Consider the following 19,894-nt stretch of genomic DNA (forward strand, 5'->3'; position numbering starts at 1 on the left):
TGATCCCTCCGAAGAAAACTAATAATGGGGTTACAACTCACCACAGCCACAGCCTGGGAAGCCAGCACATCCTCTGCTGTCAAGACTGTATAATAGGAAACGTTGGTGAGCATGTACCCCACAATTACAGTGACCACAGACACTATCACAGCCAGTGGGTTATTTCTACAAAAGAGGGAGAGAGACAAAGCGCTAATGAGCAAAGCTGGTTTTTTTAACTCACAGATCAGTACTACCATGCCAGGTAGTTAGAAGAACTAGCACTCATTTTTCTTTCCATTTAAAAGGCAGCTTATTTTGAAATAATGCTGTCTCCAATTGCTGATCTTAAAGGCCCCTCTCCTATTCTTACCGTTCAGGTCGGACCAGTTCTTCTCGCACAAAGCTAGTTTGAAACCTGCAGAGTGAAAGACGACAGGTTATGGCAGAGTTTAAATGATGGCTCTGGAGAAGCACCGTAGACTTAGGAGTTGATGCTGCCATTCGTTAAAGTACCCTGACTGCACATACCAGCCTGAATATGCAAACATCCCAGCGTAAAAAGCCAAGGGCAGTTTGTCCAAAGCCAGCGATTGACTACTGAAAGCATCCTGGAAATTTTCAGTGTGGCCTTAAAAAAAAAAAGGAGAGAAACGCAGGGTTAGAGCGTTTCAGACAGAGACAGAGACTTCCCCTCTAGTGTTGCCAAAAAAAAAAAAAAAAAAAAAAAAAAACATTTGCAGAAGAGGTTCAATTTCTCTCTGTCTCTCATACAACCCCAAGAGTTTGTGGTTGCAGGATCTTCAATTATTTATAATGAATTTCAGATTTGTTTTGTTACTTTAATTCACAGAGCTCAGTTGACTTGTTAGTGCCCAATACAAGCTCTGCTGTAGAAGAGATTTTTGAAAGGGGAGTGATGGTGATTGGTTCCCTCTCTCACACAGTCTGCTCTGGAGAAAGCAGATCATAGAGCTGAGGAGGCCAAACATGGCCTGAGAGAATCTCTACTCGTAGAAAACCTCTTTCTAGACCTGAAATGAACTCCCTGACCCCCAAACTCTGGATGTGTGCTCCACTTCGAGGTTGCGCAGCCAGCTAATGCTGCTCAAACTGCGCTACCCTGACTCCTTAGCACTAGCACCGACCCCAGCCTCATGCTGTGTACAAGATGGGAATCACAAAACGAAGAGCTCTAGGAGGTAGCACAAAGAGTGGAGTTAGTGCTCCTTTGGAGCAACTTCATGAAAACACACTTCCCTGCCTACACTGCACTGCTCTCTCTCCACTGACTGCTGGAGAGGGAAGAAAAATTGAAGAGCTGGAGGGTTGAGATGGACAAAAACAAAGGTGGTTTGGATGGGGATCCCATTTTATTAGGTGATTGAGAAAACAAAGCTTGTGGAATCAAAAGAAAGCGGAGGTTGAAGAAAACTAAGCAGCAAGTTAAAATAGTATTAAAGAGCCTAGAAAAAAAGGGACAGTGTTCTTTAAAACACTTAAGAAATGGTAACTACAATAGAAGGACAAAAAGAAAGGCAAAAAGGAAAGGAAGAGAGAAGATTGGACAAAATTCTCTGCCGGGATCAATGGAAAGGTGAGTGGGTACAATGGAGAAAGCTGCCTACGTTTGGGGGAGGTTATGTATCTTCTAAAATGTTTGCTGATAAATGAATATATAATAAAACAATTTATTGCAGGGGTGACCAACCTGTGGCTCCGGAGCCGCATGCGGCTCTTCAGAAGCTAATATACGGCTCCTTGCATAGGCACCGACTCTGGTGTTGGAGCTACAGGTGCCAACTTCCCAATGTTCACTGTTCAATCCCTGCCTCTGCCACAGGCCCTGCTCCCACTTCACTCCTTCTTCCAAGGCCCTGTCCCTCCCCCGAGCCTGCTGCGCCCTTGCTCTTCTCCTCACCCCGAGAGCCTCCTGCATCCTGCATGAGCCACAGGGAGGGAGGGGATGCGCTGATCGGCAGGGCAGCTGGCAGGTGGGGCGGGGGAGTTGATGTGGGCTGCTGACATAATACTGTGGCTCTTTGGAAAGGTACATTGGCAAATTCTGGCTCCTTCTCAGGCACAGGTTGGCCACCCTGATTTACTGTTTGTGATGATTTACAATCCCTGTAATGTATAGTTACATTAAGTACAACCTGGAATTCTGAGGTCTCTAACCACACTTCTCAGATCTCACTAGCATGATTCCTACCACGGGGGTGGTGCCAGGCATCCAGAGTGTCATTTGAGGGCATTCTGAGCAATAAATTGCTGAGGATTTTCTGGTTCAGGTCAGAAGCACAGCCAGCCTGATGGGCTTTTTGCATATCCCATTAAGCTGGTTCCAGATGACAACCAGAAATATGAACATTCACCCTGATCCCTTTATTCTTTCAATGGAAGAGATAAAATGAGGACACAAGATTAATTATCCCAACTGTGAACACTGTGGAAGACTGGTCTACACAGGAAAGGTATATACCCAGTGTAACTCCAAATGTGCCCACTATTGTTCTGGTATGAGTGTCCTTTTTCAGTTTAGTTTATGTGCTTTGGAAGGATTTTAAACTAAACAAAAAAAATGATACACTTATTTCAGAATATGAGCATCTACGCTGGGAGCTATACCAGGGTAACTATATCTGTTAAACTAAGGCAGTAGAATTATACCAGTCAAAAGATAAAACCTTCCCATGTGGACAAGCCCTTAGTGAATGCCCTCCCGCAGATCACAGCTGAGCAGACCCACCTTGGGCCAGAAGCATCATCCCTGGCACAATGATGAGTGCGAGAGCCAGGAGTTTGATGACAGATAGGACATTCTGAAGCCTGGCACTCCAGCTGACACTCCAAGAGTTCAGGATGAGGACTGTGTCTGAAGGAGAAGGCAAAGAACACCATGTATAGCTGGGGCTCAGAAAAAAAAAATCAGACAAATTTTACTCTCATGCTTTTCCCATTGTCTCAGCCTATTGCCCTGAGCACACGGAATAGAGAGACAGCAACACTCCCTGTCCTTGGTGCTGGGAAGAATTCTTAGAGACCAGAAAGTTCAGAGTGACAGATATTTTAAGACCATATAAATGACCCAGAGCATGACATTTCAAGTGGAAAATGAGGTTACAACCTTGAGAGTGGAGAACAATCTAGTTCACTTCCCTCACATTTGCTGTTGTGTAATCTGTGCCTGGCTGATGAAATAATCCATGAGTGCAATTTCATTTTAGCTTCTCTGCCTCAGAGCGGTCCTTGCATTTGAATCTACTGGGACTGGAAAGGCATGGAAACTTTCACCTGTCAACGGCACTAGTTGGCATTCCCGAGTCTGAACCATATGCTGCTATGTTTTGATGGAGCTTGCACAATATGCAGAATCTCTACTCCCAGCATCACTGTGCATAGCCCAGACATCTCCAATTCCTTTCTTCCAAAATGTCATCAGCCGGACGCAGCATCTAGTCAATACTAGACCATAAGTAAAAACAGACCTTGAAACTTACTTGCTACAACTCTGGTTTCATTTCCCAGCCAATCTGATAGCAGTGCATGGCCAGTGATGATTTCTACTCTCCACCCAGCTTCGCAATCTACAGACCCATTTACATCAGCTTTGTCACTTCATTTCCCCCCGCTTTTTTCTAGAGATGGGGCCAACCCAGAACTCCAGACCCTGAACTTTGGATGGCTCAACATTTACTATGCAATCCAAGTTTCACAGTTTCATCAGTAATGGGACAAGCCCAAACCCTGGATGTAAACACTTCTGAATCTGGGGAGAAGGGGTTCAAAATCTGAATTAAAATTTTGTGCCTTAGACCTATATCTGCTTTATACTTACAGAAACCCAAGAGAGCGACAAGCTTCACAGCAGGAAGTGGGGCTGCACAGGGCGCAAAAAATGGTTCCAATATGTAGTTTCCAAATGCCAGAGAAATCACTGCACTATTGGCTGGCCTGTCAGGAGGGATGGATTCATGGAGTTAGAAACTGACTTTCTGGTGTTAAGCAATTTTATATGCAAACAGCTACATTAAAAGAATGTTAACATTTGAAAATTTAAACTGGACAATAAAATCAGGAAATTTAGACTTAAGTCATGCTGGAAGGGCATATCGATTGGGGTGGGATCAGTTCTGGGTCCAGTTCTGTTCAATATCTTCATCAATGATTTAGATAATGGCATAGCGCAGGAGTGGGCAAACTACGGCCCGGGGGCTACATCTGGCCCTCCAGACGTTTTAATCCAGCCCTTGAGTTCCCGCCGGGAAGCGTGGTCGAGGGCTTGTCCCGCTCCGGCGCTCCAGCTGGGTAGCGGAGTCGAGGTCTTACCCCACTCTGGATGGCTCCCGGAAGCAGCGGCATGTGCCCCATCTAGTTCCTACATGTAGGGGAAGCCAGGGGATTCCGCATGCTGCCCACGTCCCAAGCGCTGCCCCTGCAGCTCCCATTGGCCAGGAACTGCAGCCAGTGAAAGCTGCAGGGGCAGCTCCTGAGGACAGGGCAGCGTGCAGGAGCTGGAGGGGGAACATGCCACTGTTTCTGGGAGCTGCTTGAGGTAAGCGCTGCCTGGAGCCTGCCCCTCCGACCCCCTCCTGCACCCCAACCCCCTACCCCAGCCCTGATCCCCCCCCCACCCTCCGAACTTCTCGGTTCCAGCCCAGAGCACCCTCCTGCACCCCCAACCCCCCACCCCCACCCCAGAGCACCGCCCCCAGCCAGAGCCCTCATGCCCTCCCGCACCCCAGCCCCCAATTTCATGAGCATTCATGGCCCACCATACAATTTTCATACCCAGATGTGGCCCTTGGGCCAAAACGTTTGCCTACCCCTGGCATAGAGAGTACATATATAAAGTTTGCAGACAATACCAAGCTGGGAGGGGTTGCAAGTGCTTTGGAGGACTCGATTAAAATTCAAAATGATCTGGACAAACTGGAGAAATGGTCTGAAGTAAACAGGATGAAATTCAATAAGGACAAATGCAAAGTACTCCACTTAGGAAGGAACAATCAGTTGCACACATACAAAATGGGAAATGACTGCCTAGGAAGGAGTACTGTAGAAAGAGATCTGGAGGTCACTGTATCACAGGGGTCAGCAACCTATGGCACGCATGCCAAAGGCAGCACACGAGATGATTTTGAGTGGCACTCACAGTGCCTGGGTCCCAGCCACCGGTCCTGGGGGCTCTGCTGTCATCCTGGGGTCCCGGATGCCAGCCACCCGTGGTCCCGTCCACTGGTCCCACTCAGCCTGCTGCCAGTCCCGGCCACCGGTCCCAGGGGCTCTGTTGCCAGCCTGGGGCTCTGTTCCTGGCCTCAGCCCAGGGCTCTGCAGCTGCCCCCAGCTATGGCCCACTGGCCCCAGCCTGGGACAGTGAGGGGTGCAGACAGGGTCAAGAAAAGAGCTCAGCACCCCCACCTTAAAAACTGTTCCAGAGCCACTATCCTGGGATATTTTTAAGTCCTGATTTGCTGCTTACATCACTATCACGTCACGTGGAACAGCGCACCGCGTTTGACATTGTGCACGCCGTCTGTCTCGATTTTTTTTTCCACTGGAAGTTGAGGGGTACATTTGACAATATGCCAGCTCCTAAGAAAGGCAAAGTTAGAGTCTGTTCATTTCAGCCTTCTTGGACAGACACATTTGGGTTTATTCAAAAGAAAGACTGTGCTGTTTATACTTTCTGTTGTGAAAGTGTTGTTTGTCGCACATCAAGTGTTCGACGACATTTTCAAACGAAGCCTGAGGAAACCTTTCTTGACGAAGCAGACAAGACTGAATCGATCAAAAAGGCAGTAGCAAGATATGAGAAGCAAAGCAGTGTTTTTAAATGCTTAAGTGTAAGTAAAGATCAAGCCACAGAAGGAAGTTACAAGATTGCACAGTGCATTGCAAAAAGCGGAAAGCCGTTTACAGATGGGGAATATATAAAAAGTTTTTCTCAGCAGTTCGGAGGTTTTGTTCAATGATTTGCCAAATAAAGATGTGATCGTATCTAGAATAAAAGAACTGTCTGTCTCTGCCAGAACAGTTGAGAGATGCGTAAGCGAAATGGCAGAAAACATTAACGAAAAGCAGACAACTGCATTAAAAGACACAGCAGTGTTTAGCGTTGCAGTTGATGAGCGCATGGATATAAACAATGTTCCACGTTTGGCAGTTGTTGCAAGATATTGTGCTTCCGATGAAATCCAAGAGGAACTTTGTTGCCTAAAACCCCTGCCTGGCACAACAAAGGGGGAAGATATAGCGGAAACTTTTGTAAGCCATTTTGAAGAATGAGGAGTTGACATCAGAAAAATATTTTGTGTTACAACAGATGCACCAGGTCGGATGCACCAGGTCCTGCCCTGGTCGGAAAACAGAAGGGATTTGTAAAGTTACTTGAAGATCAAATTGGCTGCCCAACAGTCAAATCCATCAAGAAAACCTGTGTGCTAAAATTTCTAATTCAGAGCTTAATAACGTAATGAATACAGTGGTGCAAATTGTGAATGTCCTTGTTGCTCGATCTGCTTTGACTCACAGTTTCAAGCACTGCTAGAAGAGACGGATAGTGCTTATAATGACATTCCACTTCACACAGGGATGAGCTCCCAAAATTTTAAGAACCGGTTCCCTACTGGGGGGAGCGGCAGGGCTCCCGCGGCTATTTAAAGGACCGAGGCGGCAGAGGCAGCTGGAGCCCCAGCCCTTTAAATAGCCCCTGGAGCCCCCCGCTACCCCCAGGGCTCTGGGCCCATACTCACCTCCTGGTTCCCTACCGGGTCTTCAGCAGCACTTCGGTGGTGAAGACCCCCGCCGCCGAAGTGCCGCCGAGAGGACCTGGTAGGGAACCAGTTCTTAAAATTTTGGGAGCCCTGGGGGTAGCGGGGGGCTCCAGGGACTATTTAAAGGGCCAGGGTTCTAGCTGTCTCTGCTGCCCCGGTCCTTTAAATAGTGGCCGGAGCCCTGGGGGAAGCAGTGGGGCTTCCATGGTTATTTAAAGGAGCAGAGGCAGCTGGAGCCCCAGCCCTTTAAATAGCCCCCAGGAGCCCTGGGGTAGCAGGGGAGGCTCTGAGGGCTATTTAAAGGGCTGGGGCTCCAGCTGCCTCTGCCACCCCGGTCCTTTAAATAGCTGCAGGAGCCCCGCTGCTTCCCCCAGGGCTCATGCACCCCTCTGAGAGGGGGGGAAGCAGAGGAGGGACCTGGGGAGCCTTGGCTTCCCCAGCTGGGAGCTCAGGTGGGCCAGACAGGACGGTCCCGCGGGCCGGATGTGGCCCACGGACCGGAGTTTGCTCACCCGCCCACCCCTTTAGGAACTGGTTCTACACCGGCTTCTAAATTTAGCAACCAGTTCTTGCAAACCGGTGCAAACCGGCTCCAGCTCACCACTGACTTCATAGCAACATTTGGTGGCTAAGTCGTGGCAAGGTTTAGGTGCGCTTTGTAAACTGTTTTGATGCAATCAAGGCCTTTGTGTCAGAAAAAGGACAAAACTACCCCGAACTGGATGATGACAAATTGCTGTGTAAGCTCATGTTTTTAACTGACATCACCGCTCACCTAAATGAACTCAACCTCCGTCTCCAGGGTGCAGGGCAAACGGTTCTGGATCTTTATGAAGGCTAGAAGGCATTTGTTGTAAAACTAGCAGTTTTTTCTTGGGATATTCAAACTTCGACTTTCCGCTACTTCCAACACATAAAAGAGCTATCGATACGTTGCACTGTCAGTGTCGATGAGATTGGAATGTACATGCAAGAACTAGAATCAGAATTTTCTGTCAGATTTCAAGATTTCCAGTGATTTGGCCCAATGCTTTCTTCTCTAATTAAACCTGAAAAGTTCAACGAAAGCGACTTGGATTTGTCTGTATTTCAGTGGATGGGTGTTGAAGATTTTGAAATGCAGCTCATTCAGTTAAAAAGCTCAGAACTGTGGGCATCAAAGTTTGGAGATCTGCGGAGTGCACTTAAAGCTACCGAGAGAGATCATAGGGCCTCTATTCTGACCTGTTGGATGCCCCTGTCGGTGAAATTTAATTGTTTGAAGAAAATTGCATTTGCAATGCTTTCAGCATTTGGATCCACATACCTGTGTGAACAGGTATTTTCACACATGGAATCTGTCCTCTGTCCCTCTCAGAGCCGGTTAACTGATCATTCAGAAGCCTGTGTGTAGCTTAAAGTATCCAAATACGTGCCAGACATTGGAAAACTCAGCAAGAAAAAACAAGGGCAAGGATCACACTAAACTGATAAGATCTGCATTTTAATTTAAATTTTAAATAAGGCTTCTTAAACATTTAAAAACCTTATTTACTTTATATACAATGATAGTTTAGTTATATATTATAGAGAGAGACCTTCTAAAAATGTTAATAGGTATTACTGGCACGCGAAACCTTAAATTAGAGTGAATAAATGAAGACTTGGCACACCATCTGAAAGGTTGCCGACTCCTTCTATATCACAAGCTAAATATGAAAGCAGCAAAGAGTCCTGTGGCATCTTTGCTGCTTTTACAGATCCGGACTAACACGGCTACCCCTCTGAAGCTAAATATGAGTGAACCATAGGTGCTGACTTCCCCTCTACCTGGAGGTGCTAGACCAACGCCCCTCCACTCATAGGTGCCCACTTCTACTGGCGTCGGTGGGTGCTCGACCTAGGGTGACCAGATCTCCCGATTTTATAGGGACAGTCCCGATTTTTGGGTCTTTTTCATATATAGACTCCTATTACTCCCTGTAGAAGGGCTTGGCCGAGGCTCGTCCCTTTGCGGGGCTGTGGGATAACCCACCGCCTCGCTACAGTTCGCTCTGGGCCCTTAGTCAGGGGCTGAGCCAATAGTTCAATATGAGCCGTGGCCCTAGGTCAGGGCAGGGCAGCAAACACACAGTCAGGAGCTCAGGCCCTTAAGCAGGGGCTGGTGCGAGGGGGAGACTGACACCCGTGAGTGGAGTGGCAGGGGGGATGCAGGCCCACCCGCTCCACTGCGTCCCAGCCAGGGGTCCTAGCAGCGGCAGAAGACTCGCTGTGTGTCAATGGGGATCCTGGCTGCAACACACGGACATTGGTTCTGGCCCTGCTGCGGCCAGGCCAGGGTCAGCTGCCCCCAGACTACTTCCGGACTCCCCCTCGTAAGGTACTTGGGTTTGGCTGGCGTCCTCGGCAGTTCCTCTGGGTAACTTGCGAAGGGTAGGCTCAGCTGCTCCTCAGGGTAGCTGGTGAGGGGTAGGCGTGGCTGCTCCTCGGGGTAGCGGGCGAGGGGCAGGCTCGGCTAACCTGGCCAGTCCTCAGGTCAGTCGCAGCCTGCTGGCGTTCCCGAACCCGGAGCTAGGTCACAGGCATCTGACCTCTCTGGCGGCTGGCTTTCAACTGAGGTTTGCAGCGGGGCTCTTCTACTTCCTGTCCTGCGCCGTGACCACTGGGGGGCGGGCACAGGACCCACTGGCTCTGCCCACGTTGGTGCTAGGGGAGGCTCGTCCCTCAGCGGGGCTGTGGGGTATCCCACCGCCTCGCTACACATACACACCCCCTTAAGGCTGGCTCCCATCCCATCGGGGCCAGACTCATCCAACTCTCCCAGGAGGGACAAGAAGTCAGCATTTGCGTGGTCCTTACCGGCCCTATGACGGACAGTATAAGCATAGGGCTGTAGTGCCAGGTACCAATGCGTTAGCCTCATATTATTTTTCATTCTGACCAACGACTGTAGTGCAGCATGGTCGGTGACCAGTATGAACGGGGCCCCCAGGATGTAGTACCGCAAGGCATCACAGGCCCATTTTATTGCCAAGGCCTCCTTCTCTATCACTGCATAGCTTCTTTCTCGTGGAAACAGTTTCTGACTGAGGTATATGACCGGCTGTTCCTCTCCATCCACCTCCTGAGAAAGGACCACCCCTAGGCCTACCTCAGAGGTGTCCGTCTGGAGGATGAACTCTCGGTTAAAGTCGGGGCTGTATAGGACAGGCTCGCGGCAGAGACTGTTTTTGAGGGCCTGGAAGGCGCGGTCATACTCCGGGTCCACTCCACACGTCGGGGGCTGGCTTTGGTCAAGAGTCCCGTTAGCGGGGCTGCGATGGAGGCTAAATCGGGGATGAATCATTGGTAGTAGCCTGCCAGTCCGAGGAACTGGCATACTTGGCGCTTCGTGGTGGTGGGCATGCCGCTAGGGCCTGAACCTTTCCCACGAGAGGTCTCACTTGTCCCCTCCCGATAGTGTACCCGAGGTAGGTGGTCTCCTGCCACCCGATACGGCATTTTTTTGAATTGGCCGTTAATCCCGCTGCCCGCAAGGACCTCAGGACAGCCGCTACCCATTCCAGGTGGTTCTCCCAACGGCAGCTGTAAATAACAACGTCATCCAGGTATGCGGCCGCGTACTCTCGATGAGGTTGAAGGAGGCGGTCCATCAGCTGCTGGAACGTTGCCGGGGCACCATGGAGCCCAAAGGGCATTCGAGTGAACTGGTAGAGGCCCGTGGGGGTGGCAAATGCGGTCTTTTCCTGAGAGGCGGGGTCGAGGGGGATCTGCCAGTATCCCTTGCTCAGATCAAGAGTAGTGAGAAAGCGGGCCTTGCCTAAGTGGTCCAGCAGTTCATCGACCTGGGGCATCGGGTACGCGTCGAATTTCAAAATGGAATTGACACGGCGGAAATCAATACAGAAGCACTGCGTCCCATCCGGCTTGGGAACCAGGACTACCAGGCTGCGCCATTCACTTTGCGACAGTTTGCCCCAGCGCCAACATCACCCGGACTTCCTCCTCTACGACCTGCCGCATACGATGTGGCAAGGGCCTATTTGATTCCCGGATCACCAGCCCCGGCTCTGTCTGGATGTATGGTAAACGAGGGTGGTGTAACCCGGCTGGGCGGTGAACGTTTTGGGGAATGCCTGCAGGAGGCATCCGGTCTGCTTTTGTTGCTCCACGGTCAGGGATTCTCCGAGCTGAGGCATTGTGGAGTCCTCGGTCGGGGTTACACGGGGTCCTAGCTCGGGCTCCGCGAGGCAGGGATTAATTAGCAGGCCTTCTCGGTCTCGCCAGGGCTTCAGGAGGTTAATATAGTATCGCTGGGCTCCTTTTTGCCGGTCCAGCTGGTTAATCTCATAGGTGACCGGCCCGACCTTCCGAACCACCTCATATGGCCCCTGCCACCGGGCCAGTAGTTTTGACTCGCTGGAGGGCAGGAGGAGCAGAACCCGGTCATCGGGTTCGAACTCGCGGACTCGGCCCTCCCAGTTATACGTTTGGGCTTGAGCTTCCTGAGACGCCTTCAAATTCTCCCGAGCTAGAGCTCCTGCTTGTATGAGACGTCCCTGAAGCTGGAGGATGTACTGCAGAAGGCCCTGGGCTGGTGACGGGGCTTGCTCCCACGTCTCCCTCATGAGGTCCAGCAGCCCCCTTGGACGTCAGACGTATAAGAGCTCAAAGGGGGAAAATTTCTTGGAGGATTGGGGTACCTCATGGACGGCCAGGAGCAGAGGCGGGAGCAACTGATCCCATCGGCATAGGTCCTCTGGGGAAAACTTGCACAGCATGGTTTTCAAGATACAGTTGAACCATTCGACCAGGCCGTCGGTTTACAGGTGGTAAATGGAGGTGCGTAGTTGCTTAATCCCCAGGAGGTTGCACACCTGCTGCAGCAGCCTGGAGGTGAAGTTGGTGCCCTGGTCAGTAAAGATCTCCTGCGGCAAGCCCACGCAGGCAAAGACCTTGACGAGCTCCTCAGCGATGGCCCTGGCAGTGATGCTCCGGAGCGGGATGGCTTCAGGAAAACGGCTAGCATAGTCCACGATGACTAGGATGTACAGAAACCGGCCCTGCGTCTCGGGAGCGGTCCCACCAAATCCATGGCCACTCGCTCAAACGGCGTTTCCACAATGGACATGGGGATCAGGGGGACCGGGGCTGTCCATGGGGGAGCAGCCAGCTGACACTCCGGACAGGAACTACAATACTCCCATACCTCCTGGTGCACCCCGGGCCAGAAGAATTGGGTCAGAATTCAGGCAAGGGTCTTTTCCGACCCAGGTGCCCTGCAGCTGGGACATCATGGGTGAGTTTCATCACCACACATCGGTGGCATCGAGGCACCAGCAGTTGGGTCTGGACCTCTCCGATGCGGGAATCTCGGTCCACCTGATAGAGGCAGTCATGGCGTAGCTCGAAATGGGGCCAGACCTGGGCTCAGCCGGGTCAATCAGGGCGCCATCGACGGCCGCCAACTGCTCATACTCCCGACTAAGGGTAGGGTCCCCCCTTTGGTCCCAGCAGAAGTCAGTGTCGACCCTGGGGTCGTCAGCAAACATGGGCGGGGGGTCCTCGGGTGCTCCTTCCTGTCTAATAGGGTCCAGTTCTTCTGCCTCCTCAGCGGGGTCCTCGCAGCAGTCCCCCTCCAATGCTGGTGTGATGTTGGGGCTTTCCTCGGCGTTTGAACGAAGGACTCCAGAGAACTCTGGCCAGTCCCGTCCCAGGATCACGAGGTAGGCAAGTCGCGGACCCTAACCAACCACCATCATCCGCGTGACCCCATCCATGAGAAAGGCCAAAGGCCGGGAAGAGTTGGACTTAGCGAGGGGAATTAAAAGTAATAGTAAGAGGTTTTACAGCCATATAAATAGGAAGAAAGCAAAGAAAGAAGAAGTGGGACCGCTGAAGACTATAGCCGGAGAGGAGATTAAAGATAATCTAGGCATGGCGCAATATCTCAATGAATATTTTGCATCGGTGTTTAATGAGGCCAATGAAGGTATTAGGGATACTAGCACCGTTACAGAGGGGCATACGGGATGGGGGATTACCGCATCCGAGGTAGAAACAAAACTAGAACGCCTTAATGGGACTAAGTCGGGTGGACCGGACGATCTTCATCCGAGAATATTGAAGGAATTGGTGCGGGAAATAGCAGGCCCATTAGCGACTATATTTAATGAATCTGTAAACTCGGGGGTAGTCCCGTTAGACTGGAGAATAGCCAATGTGGTTCCTATTTTCAAGAAAGGGAAAAAAAGTGACCCGGGTAACTATAGGCCTGTTAGTTTAACATCAGTAGTGTGCAAGGTGCTGGAGAAGATTCTGAAAGAGAAACTAGTTGAGGACCTTGAAGTTAATGGCAAATGCGATAAATTACAGCATGGTTTTACGAAGGGCAGATCGTGCCAAACGAATCTGATCTCCTTCTTTGAGAAAGTAACGGACTTATTAGATAAGGGAAATGCGGTGGACCTAATATACCTGGATTTCAGTAAAGCGTTTGATACAGTACCCCATGAGGAACTATTGGTTAAAATGAAAAACATGGGGATCGATATGAAAATCCAGAGGTGGATAGGGAATTGGTTAATGGGGAGAATGCAGCGGGTCGTATTAAAGGGTGAATTGTCGGGTTGGAGGGAGGTTACTAGTGGAGTGCCTCAAGGTTCGGTTTTGGGACCCATCTTATTTAATCTATTTATAACTGACCTCGGGACCGATTGCAAGAGTGGGCTGATAAAGTTTGCGGATGATACGAAGGTGGGAGGAGTTGCAAACTCAGAGGAGGATAGGGATACTCTGCAGGGAGACTTGAATGAGCTTGTGAATTGGAGTATCAGAAATAGGATGAAATTTAATAGTAAAAAGTGTAAGGTGATGCACTTGGGGACGAATAATAACAATTTTAGTTACAAGATGGGGACGCATTGGTTAGAAGTAACGGAAGAGGAGAAGGACCTAGGGGTCCTTGTGGACCGCAGGATGACTATGAGTCGGCAATGTGACATGGCGGTGAAAAAAGCCAATGCGGTCTTGGGATGTATTAGGCGAGGTATATCTAGTAGAGATAGGGAGGTCCTGCTTCCGTTGTATAAGGCGCTGGTGAGACCTCATTTGGAGTACTGTGTGCAGTTCTGGTCTCCAATGTTTAAAAAAGATGAACTCAAACTGGAACGGGTGCAGAGAAGGGCGACTAAGATGATCAGAGGAATGGAAAACCTGTCGTATGAAAAGAGATTAGAGGAGCTTGGGTTGTTTAGTCTGACAAAGCGAAGGCTGAGGGGGGATATGATTGCTATCTTTAAATATATCAGAGGGGTTAATACAAGGGAGGGAGAGGAATTATTCCAGCTTAGTACTAATGTGGACACGAGAACGAATGGATACAAACTGGCCAGGGGGAAGTTTAGGCTTGAAATTAGACGAAGGTTTCTGACCATCAGAGGGGTGAAATATTGGAACGGCCTTCCGAGGGAAACGGTGGGGGCGACGGACCTGTCTGGTTTTAAGATTAAGTTGGATAAGTTTATGGAGGGAATGGTTTAATGATAAAACATAGTAGCCAAGGAAAACCAAGCAATGGTACATGAACAGCATAATGGCCAACATGGGTCAGGCTAGAGACTCTTGCCTATATGCTCGGGGTATTACTGATCGCCATATTTGGGGTCGGGAAGGAATTTTCCTCCAGGGTAGATTGGCTGAGCCTCTGGAGGTTTTTCGCCTTCCTCCGCAGCATGGGGCAGGGATCACTAGCAGGAGGGTCTCAGCCGATTGAAGTCACTAAAACACAGGATTGGGGACTTCAACGGTAGAGTCCAGGGAAGGGTCTTGCGGCCTGCAGCATGCAGGGGGTCAGACCAGATGATCATAATGGTCCCTTCTGACCTTAATGTCTATGAGTCTATGGTTAGTCGGACTCGGGCACTGGAGTAAGGCCGGACGACGCCGTGGATGCACTGCAACTGGATGGTTCCCAGCCGGGGGTCCGCCTGGAGGCCTAGGCTTTGGCAGACTAGAGTCTGGCCACAGCCAGAGTCAACCCGGGCCCGCGTCTGGCATTCCCCGACAACTATGGGCACGGTGACCTTGGTGGTGTGCGGCGGTCGGGCACGGTTATCCCCTGTGCAAACGTGCCCAAAGCTGCAATCCATCTCTGTGCAGTCCCGCTGCCGGTGTCCATGTTTCCCACAGGAGAAGCAGGGCCAAGTTCTGGTGGGCCGGGTCAGGCCGAGCTTCCCCCAAGGCTCCTGGGGGGACTTTGCGGGACCCAGCCACTCCTGCTCTCCGGGCCCACACAAGCGGGTCCCTCAGGACGTCTATAACGGGCTTGTGACTCTGCGGTGGAGTTTGCAGTTCGACCCAGGCGCTCGCCTTCCTCTCGAGGTCAGGGCGCTCAAGCCCTGGCGGGTGGCCCCGAGTAGCCGGTCCAACCGGGGCGTCCGCTGCAAGGAAGTCTTCCATGAGAGCGATGGCGGCGGCTACCGTTGAGGCCGATGACGGAGGACCCAAGTCCTACCCCACGATGGGAGGATATGGACGAACTGTTCCAGGATGACTTGCTCAGTGAGCTCCTCGGGGTTCCGCCTGTCGGCTGCAGCCACTGCTTGCACAGGTCTCTCAGCTCCTGGGCCACCAGCCGGGGTCGGGCGCCCGGGGTGTAGGACAGACTCCGGAACCTCTGCCGGAAGGTTTCTGGGCTGATGTCTAAAGCATCTAGAATTGCTGCCTTTACCCAGGCATAGTCCCGGGCGTCCTCCGCGGATAGCCCTCGGTACACAAGTTGGACCATCCCCGTCAAATACGGGGCCAGAAGGGTGGCCCACTGGTCAGGTGTCCACCCTGCGACGTGTGCCACCCTTTCAAAAGTCACCAAAAAGGCTTCGGGGTCATCCTGCAGTCCCCTCTTAGTCAGTTGCATGGGCGGTGCGGGGCGGGGTGACCCGGCCATGTCTCCCGGTGAGGCTCCGTGGGATGAGGCAGTGCCGTCAGCTGCTGCAAGCATTGCTACTGAAACTCTCGGTTCTGCATGGTCAGGTCCCGAACCAGCTGCTGCTGCTATACCCCCAACTGCTGGATGAGCTGCTGTTGCTGTTGGAGCTGGGCGGCCTGCTGCTGTTGCTGGAGCTGGGCCGCCTGCTGTCACTCCTGATTCTCCACCAGGAGTGTAAAAAGTTTGGATAAATCCATGTCTCCAGTGTGGGACCGTTCTCCCCAAGACCCTTTCTCACAGGGGTCAATGGCTCGTGCCCACATCCTGGGCAAGAGTCCCCACTTCTGGTACCATGTGTAGAAGGGCTCGGCCGAGGCTCATCCCTTCGCGGGGCTGTGGGGTATCCCACCGCCTCACTACAGTTCACTCTGGGCCCTTAGGCAGGGGCTGAGCCAATAGTTCAATATGAGTCCCGGGGCAGCAAACACACAGTCAGGAGCTCAGGCCCTTAAGCAGGGGCTGGTGCGAGGGGGAGACTGCCACCCATGAGTGGGGTGGCAGGGGGGACGCAGGCCCACCCGCTCCACTGCGTCCCAGCCCGGGGCCCTAGCAGCAGCAGAAGACTCGCTGTTGTGTCAGTGGGGATTCTGACCGCAACACACTGACATTGGTTCTGGCCCTGCTGCGGCCAGGCCAGGGTCGGCTGCCCCTGGACTACTTCCAGACTCCCCCTCGTAAGGTACCTGGGTTTGGCTGGCGTCCTCGGCAGTTTCAAGCACCATCGGTTCCTCCGGGTAACTCGCAAAGGGTAGGCTCGTCTGCTCCTCACGGTAGCTGGCGAGGGGTAGGCGCGACTCCTCCTCGGGGTAGCTGGCGAGGGGCAGACTCGGCTAGCCTGGCCAGTCCTCGGGTCGGCCGCAGCCTGCCAGCGTTCCTCAACCCAGAAGTAGGCCACAGGCATCTGGCCTCTCTGGCGGCTGGCTTTCAACTGAGGTTTGCAGCAGGGCTTTTCTACTTCCTGTCCTGCGCTGTGACCTCTGAGGGGCGGGCGCAGGACCCACTGGCTCCGCCCACGTTGGTACTAGGGGAGGCTCGTTCCTCAGCGGGGCTGTGGGGTATCCCACCGCCTCACTACACACACACACACCCTGTCCTGATTTTTCACACTTGCTGTCTGGTCACCCTAACTCAACCCGCCTCTGCCTCCGGCCCTGCCCTGACTCCACTCCTGCCCTCTATAACACTAATAGAGAGATATACACAGCTGTTTGCTCCCCCAGGTATTAATATTTGCTCTGGGTTAATTTGTAACCCTTCTGCCCATCTAAGTTGGCAACAACAAGGGCCGGGTTCTGTATCTAGGGGTTCCGCTTCAATAACACAGTGCAAAACCGGCTCGAGCCCCCACCCAGTGACCTGGGACAATTACATACCACCCCCTGGGTGCCTCTAAGAGGCAATACTTCCCCTCTCGCAAGCACAGAGTCTGAGTGTAACAGAAAATGTTTAATAACATGAGGTAAGCGACATCAGCATTAAATTGGAAAAACACCACAACTAGAGTTCATAGACCAAACCATGAGCGAAGACCCACCCCAGCAAATTGGGCCGTGTCCTCTCCCGTTGGTTCTTGAAACCAGCGACCCAAGAATCACCAAAGTCCCAAAAGTCCGACAACCCCCCCAAAGTCTCTGTCCCTGATCAGTGCAGCCCCAGAGTTCAAAAGGGGGGGGGTGTGAGCAGGGTGTTAAGGGGCACCTTACGTGATCCGAGGCCAACCGGCTGCTTCTCCGTGGGGTTCCACCCAGCCTTCACCACGAACTGCTCCACTCCACCCGCAGTCCCACTCCTGCCGTCCCACGAACTGCTCTGGCAGCTGCTCCGCTCCGCTCACCGACCTGTGAGCCGTGCCGCTCCGCGCTGCTCCGCTCCGCTCACCGACCTGTGAGCCGTGCCGTGCCGCTCCGCTCCGCTCACCGACCTGTGAGCCGCTCCGCTCCAGCCGTCCCTTGGGCCGCTCCCACAAGGCTCTGTTCTGTTAGCTGCTCCTCCAGCCGCTCCACTCACCGACCTGTGAGTCGCTCAGCGCCACTCCAACCGTCCCACAAGGCTCCACTCTGCTAGCTGCTCTGCCAGCCGCTTAGCATTATAGCTTCAGGCTCCCCCACTAGTTAACACCGCCTCAGTGATCTCAGCTCTTTTGTGATTTCAGCTCATAGTAGGGGAGCCCCAGTGCTAGTGCACCACTGGCCCAAAGTGAATTCAGTTCAGCAGTCTGAAACTAGACTTCTAATGGAATCAAAAGTTAGCTCTGATATTCAACAGTGGAGAGAGGAGGTAGTGCAATTGGTGTTTCAACCCCCTCAGAGAGGGCCCATACCATCAGGTACAAATACCTGTCCCCATCCTCTCTCAATTCACTGGGTTTTGTAACCCATGCCCCTTGACAAGCACATGCTACTTAGGTAATGGTGAATGACTCACTCAGTCCTTCTGTCATACACAGTTCCACTGGCCTTGATTCACAGAATCAGGGTAACAAAACTTTATTCTTCCTGCCCCAATAACAGAGAAACTGGGGATCCCACACCAGCCAAAGTAACCACTTTGAGTTGCTGTTGTTTCATGCCAGGCGAGTGGGTGTGCCTATGCAAACAAGATCAGCCCCTGGAGTTCTTTTCCACACTCGCCATAATTCACCACCAGATGTCAGGGTAGAGCTCATCCTGACTCTGCTTACAATTAATAAGCAAAAAGTGATTTTATTAAATACAAAAAGTAGGATTTAAGTGGTTCCAAGTAATAACAGAACAAAGTAAATGCTAAGCAAAATAAAACAAAAACACACAAGTCAAAGCCTAATACATTAAGAAACTGATTACAGATGAAATCTTACCCTCTGAGATGTTTCAATAAGCTTCTTTCACAGACTACACTCCTTTCTAGTCTGGGCCCAATCCTTTCCCTGGTACAGTCCTTGTTCCAGCTCAGGTGGTAGCTAGGGGATTTCTCATGACTGCAGCCCCCTTTGTTCTGTTCCACCTCTTTATATAGCTTTGGCACAAGGCAGGAATCTTTTGTCTCTTTGAGTCACCACCCCTCCTTCTAAATGGAAAAGCACCAGGTTTAAGATGGATTCCAGTACCAGGTGACATGGTCACATATCCTGTGGGACCCCAGCCTCCATTCTTCCCAGCCTGACTCACAGGAAGGCTTACAAGTAAACAGAGCCATCTACAGTCAATTGTCCTAGTTGATGGGAGCCATCAAGATTCTAAACCCACACTTCGCATAACTACAATAGGACCTCAGAGTTATATTTTATATTCCTAGTTTCAGATGCAAGAATGATACATTTATACAAATAGGATGATCACACTCAATAGATTATAAGCTTTGTAATGATACCTTACAAGAGACCTTTTGCTTGAAGCATATTCCAGTTCCATTATATTCACACTCATTAGCATATTTTCATAACATCATTTGGAGTGCAACGTCACAGGGGCCGGTATTAAAGTTCAGTTTTTGCTCTCTCATGTGTCATGTTTATCTTACCTTCTATGTGGGATTTTTTCCTAGTCATAAGTAAAATATGGGTGAAAGTGATTTGTTTTACACTTTCCATAATTATTATTTATTCCGAGGACTGGACCAATCCAGAGAATTTTCAGCACAAGAGAAACAAGAGAAAGCTCAAAGTGACTGAAAATAGAAGGTTTAAAATAAAACTAGCCTCTAACTTCAATTATAACATTGTTATAACAGTGCTATAATGAGGGTACCAAATATCCTGGAGAAGAGAGTTTTTTGGACATGCTGGTCTAATGTGCACATCTGGCAATTTACCCCTTCTGCCTTCTTTTTATTTTAGAAGACTTTCGAGGTAATGTGTATGGTTTCTCCCTTTATGCATTTTTAAAAATAATATGAACTGGTTATTCATTTCCATGGCTTTCCCAGGTCTCACTAACATCTCATTTCAGGTAGCAGAAAAGAGATCTTACCTGATAGCAAAGTACTCAGCCCACAGATACAAGAAACTTGGCAAAGGCCCCAGTGTCTCCAGTACATAGATATAATGTCCTCCAGACTTCGTGATTCTTGTTCCAAGTTCTGCATAGCTCAAGGCACCTGGAACAGATGAAGTAAAAATGCATTTAGTAAATTGTCCCATGGAATTACCACTCCACATAGAAATTGAGAATTAAAGGAATCTGTTTAAAATGAG

At 50.9% G+C, this 19,894-nt stretch overlaps 1 protein-coding gene across 2 annotated transcripts in view; it reads right to left on the minus strand.

The window, feature by feature from the left end:
* LOC128840121 (cystine/glutamate transporter-like) overlaps positions 1-19,894 on the minus strand; it is a 34,271-nt gene that overhangs the window by 8,914 nt on the left and 5,463 nt on the right. For both annotated transcript variants that reach the window (XM_054033706.1, XM_054033698.1), the window contains exons 2-7: positions 19,671-19,797; positions 3,818-3,933; positions 2,729-2,854; positions 511-610; positions 353-397; positions 42-165 (exon numbers count right to left, since the gene is read on the minus strand). In XM_054033706.1, the coding sequence (XP_053889681.1) occupies positions 42-165; positions 353-397; positions 511-610; positions 2,729-2,854; positions 3,818-3,933; positions 19,671-19,797 (638 nt within the window). The remainder of the gene's footprint in view (positions 1-41; positions 166-352; positions 398-510; positions 611-2,728; positions 2,855-3,817; positions 3,934-19,670; positions 19,798-19,894) is intronic.

Source organism: Malaclemys terrapin, chromosome 1 (genome assembly GCF_027887155.1).
Source record: "Malaclemys terrapin pileata isolate rMalTer1 chromosome 1, rMalTer1.hap1, whole genome shotgun sequence".
In the NCBI taxonomy this organism is placed as follows: domain Eukaryota; kingdom Metazoa; phylum Chordata; order Testudines; family Emydidae; genus Malaclemys; species Malaclemys terrapin.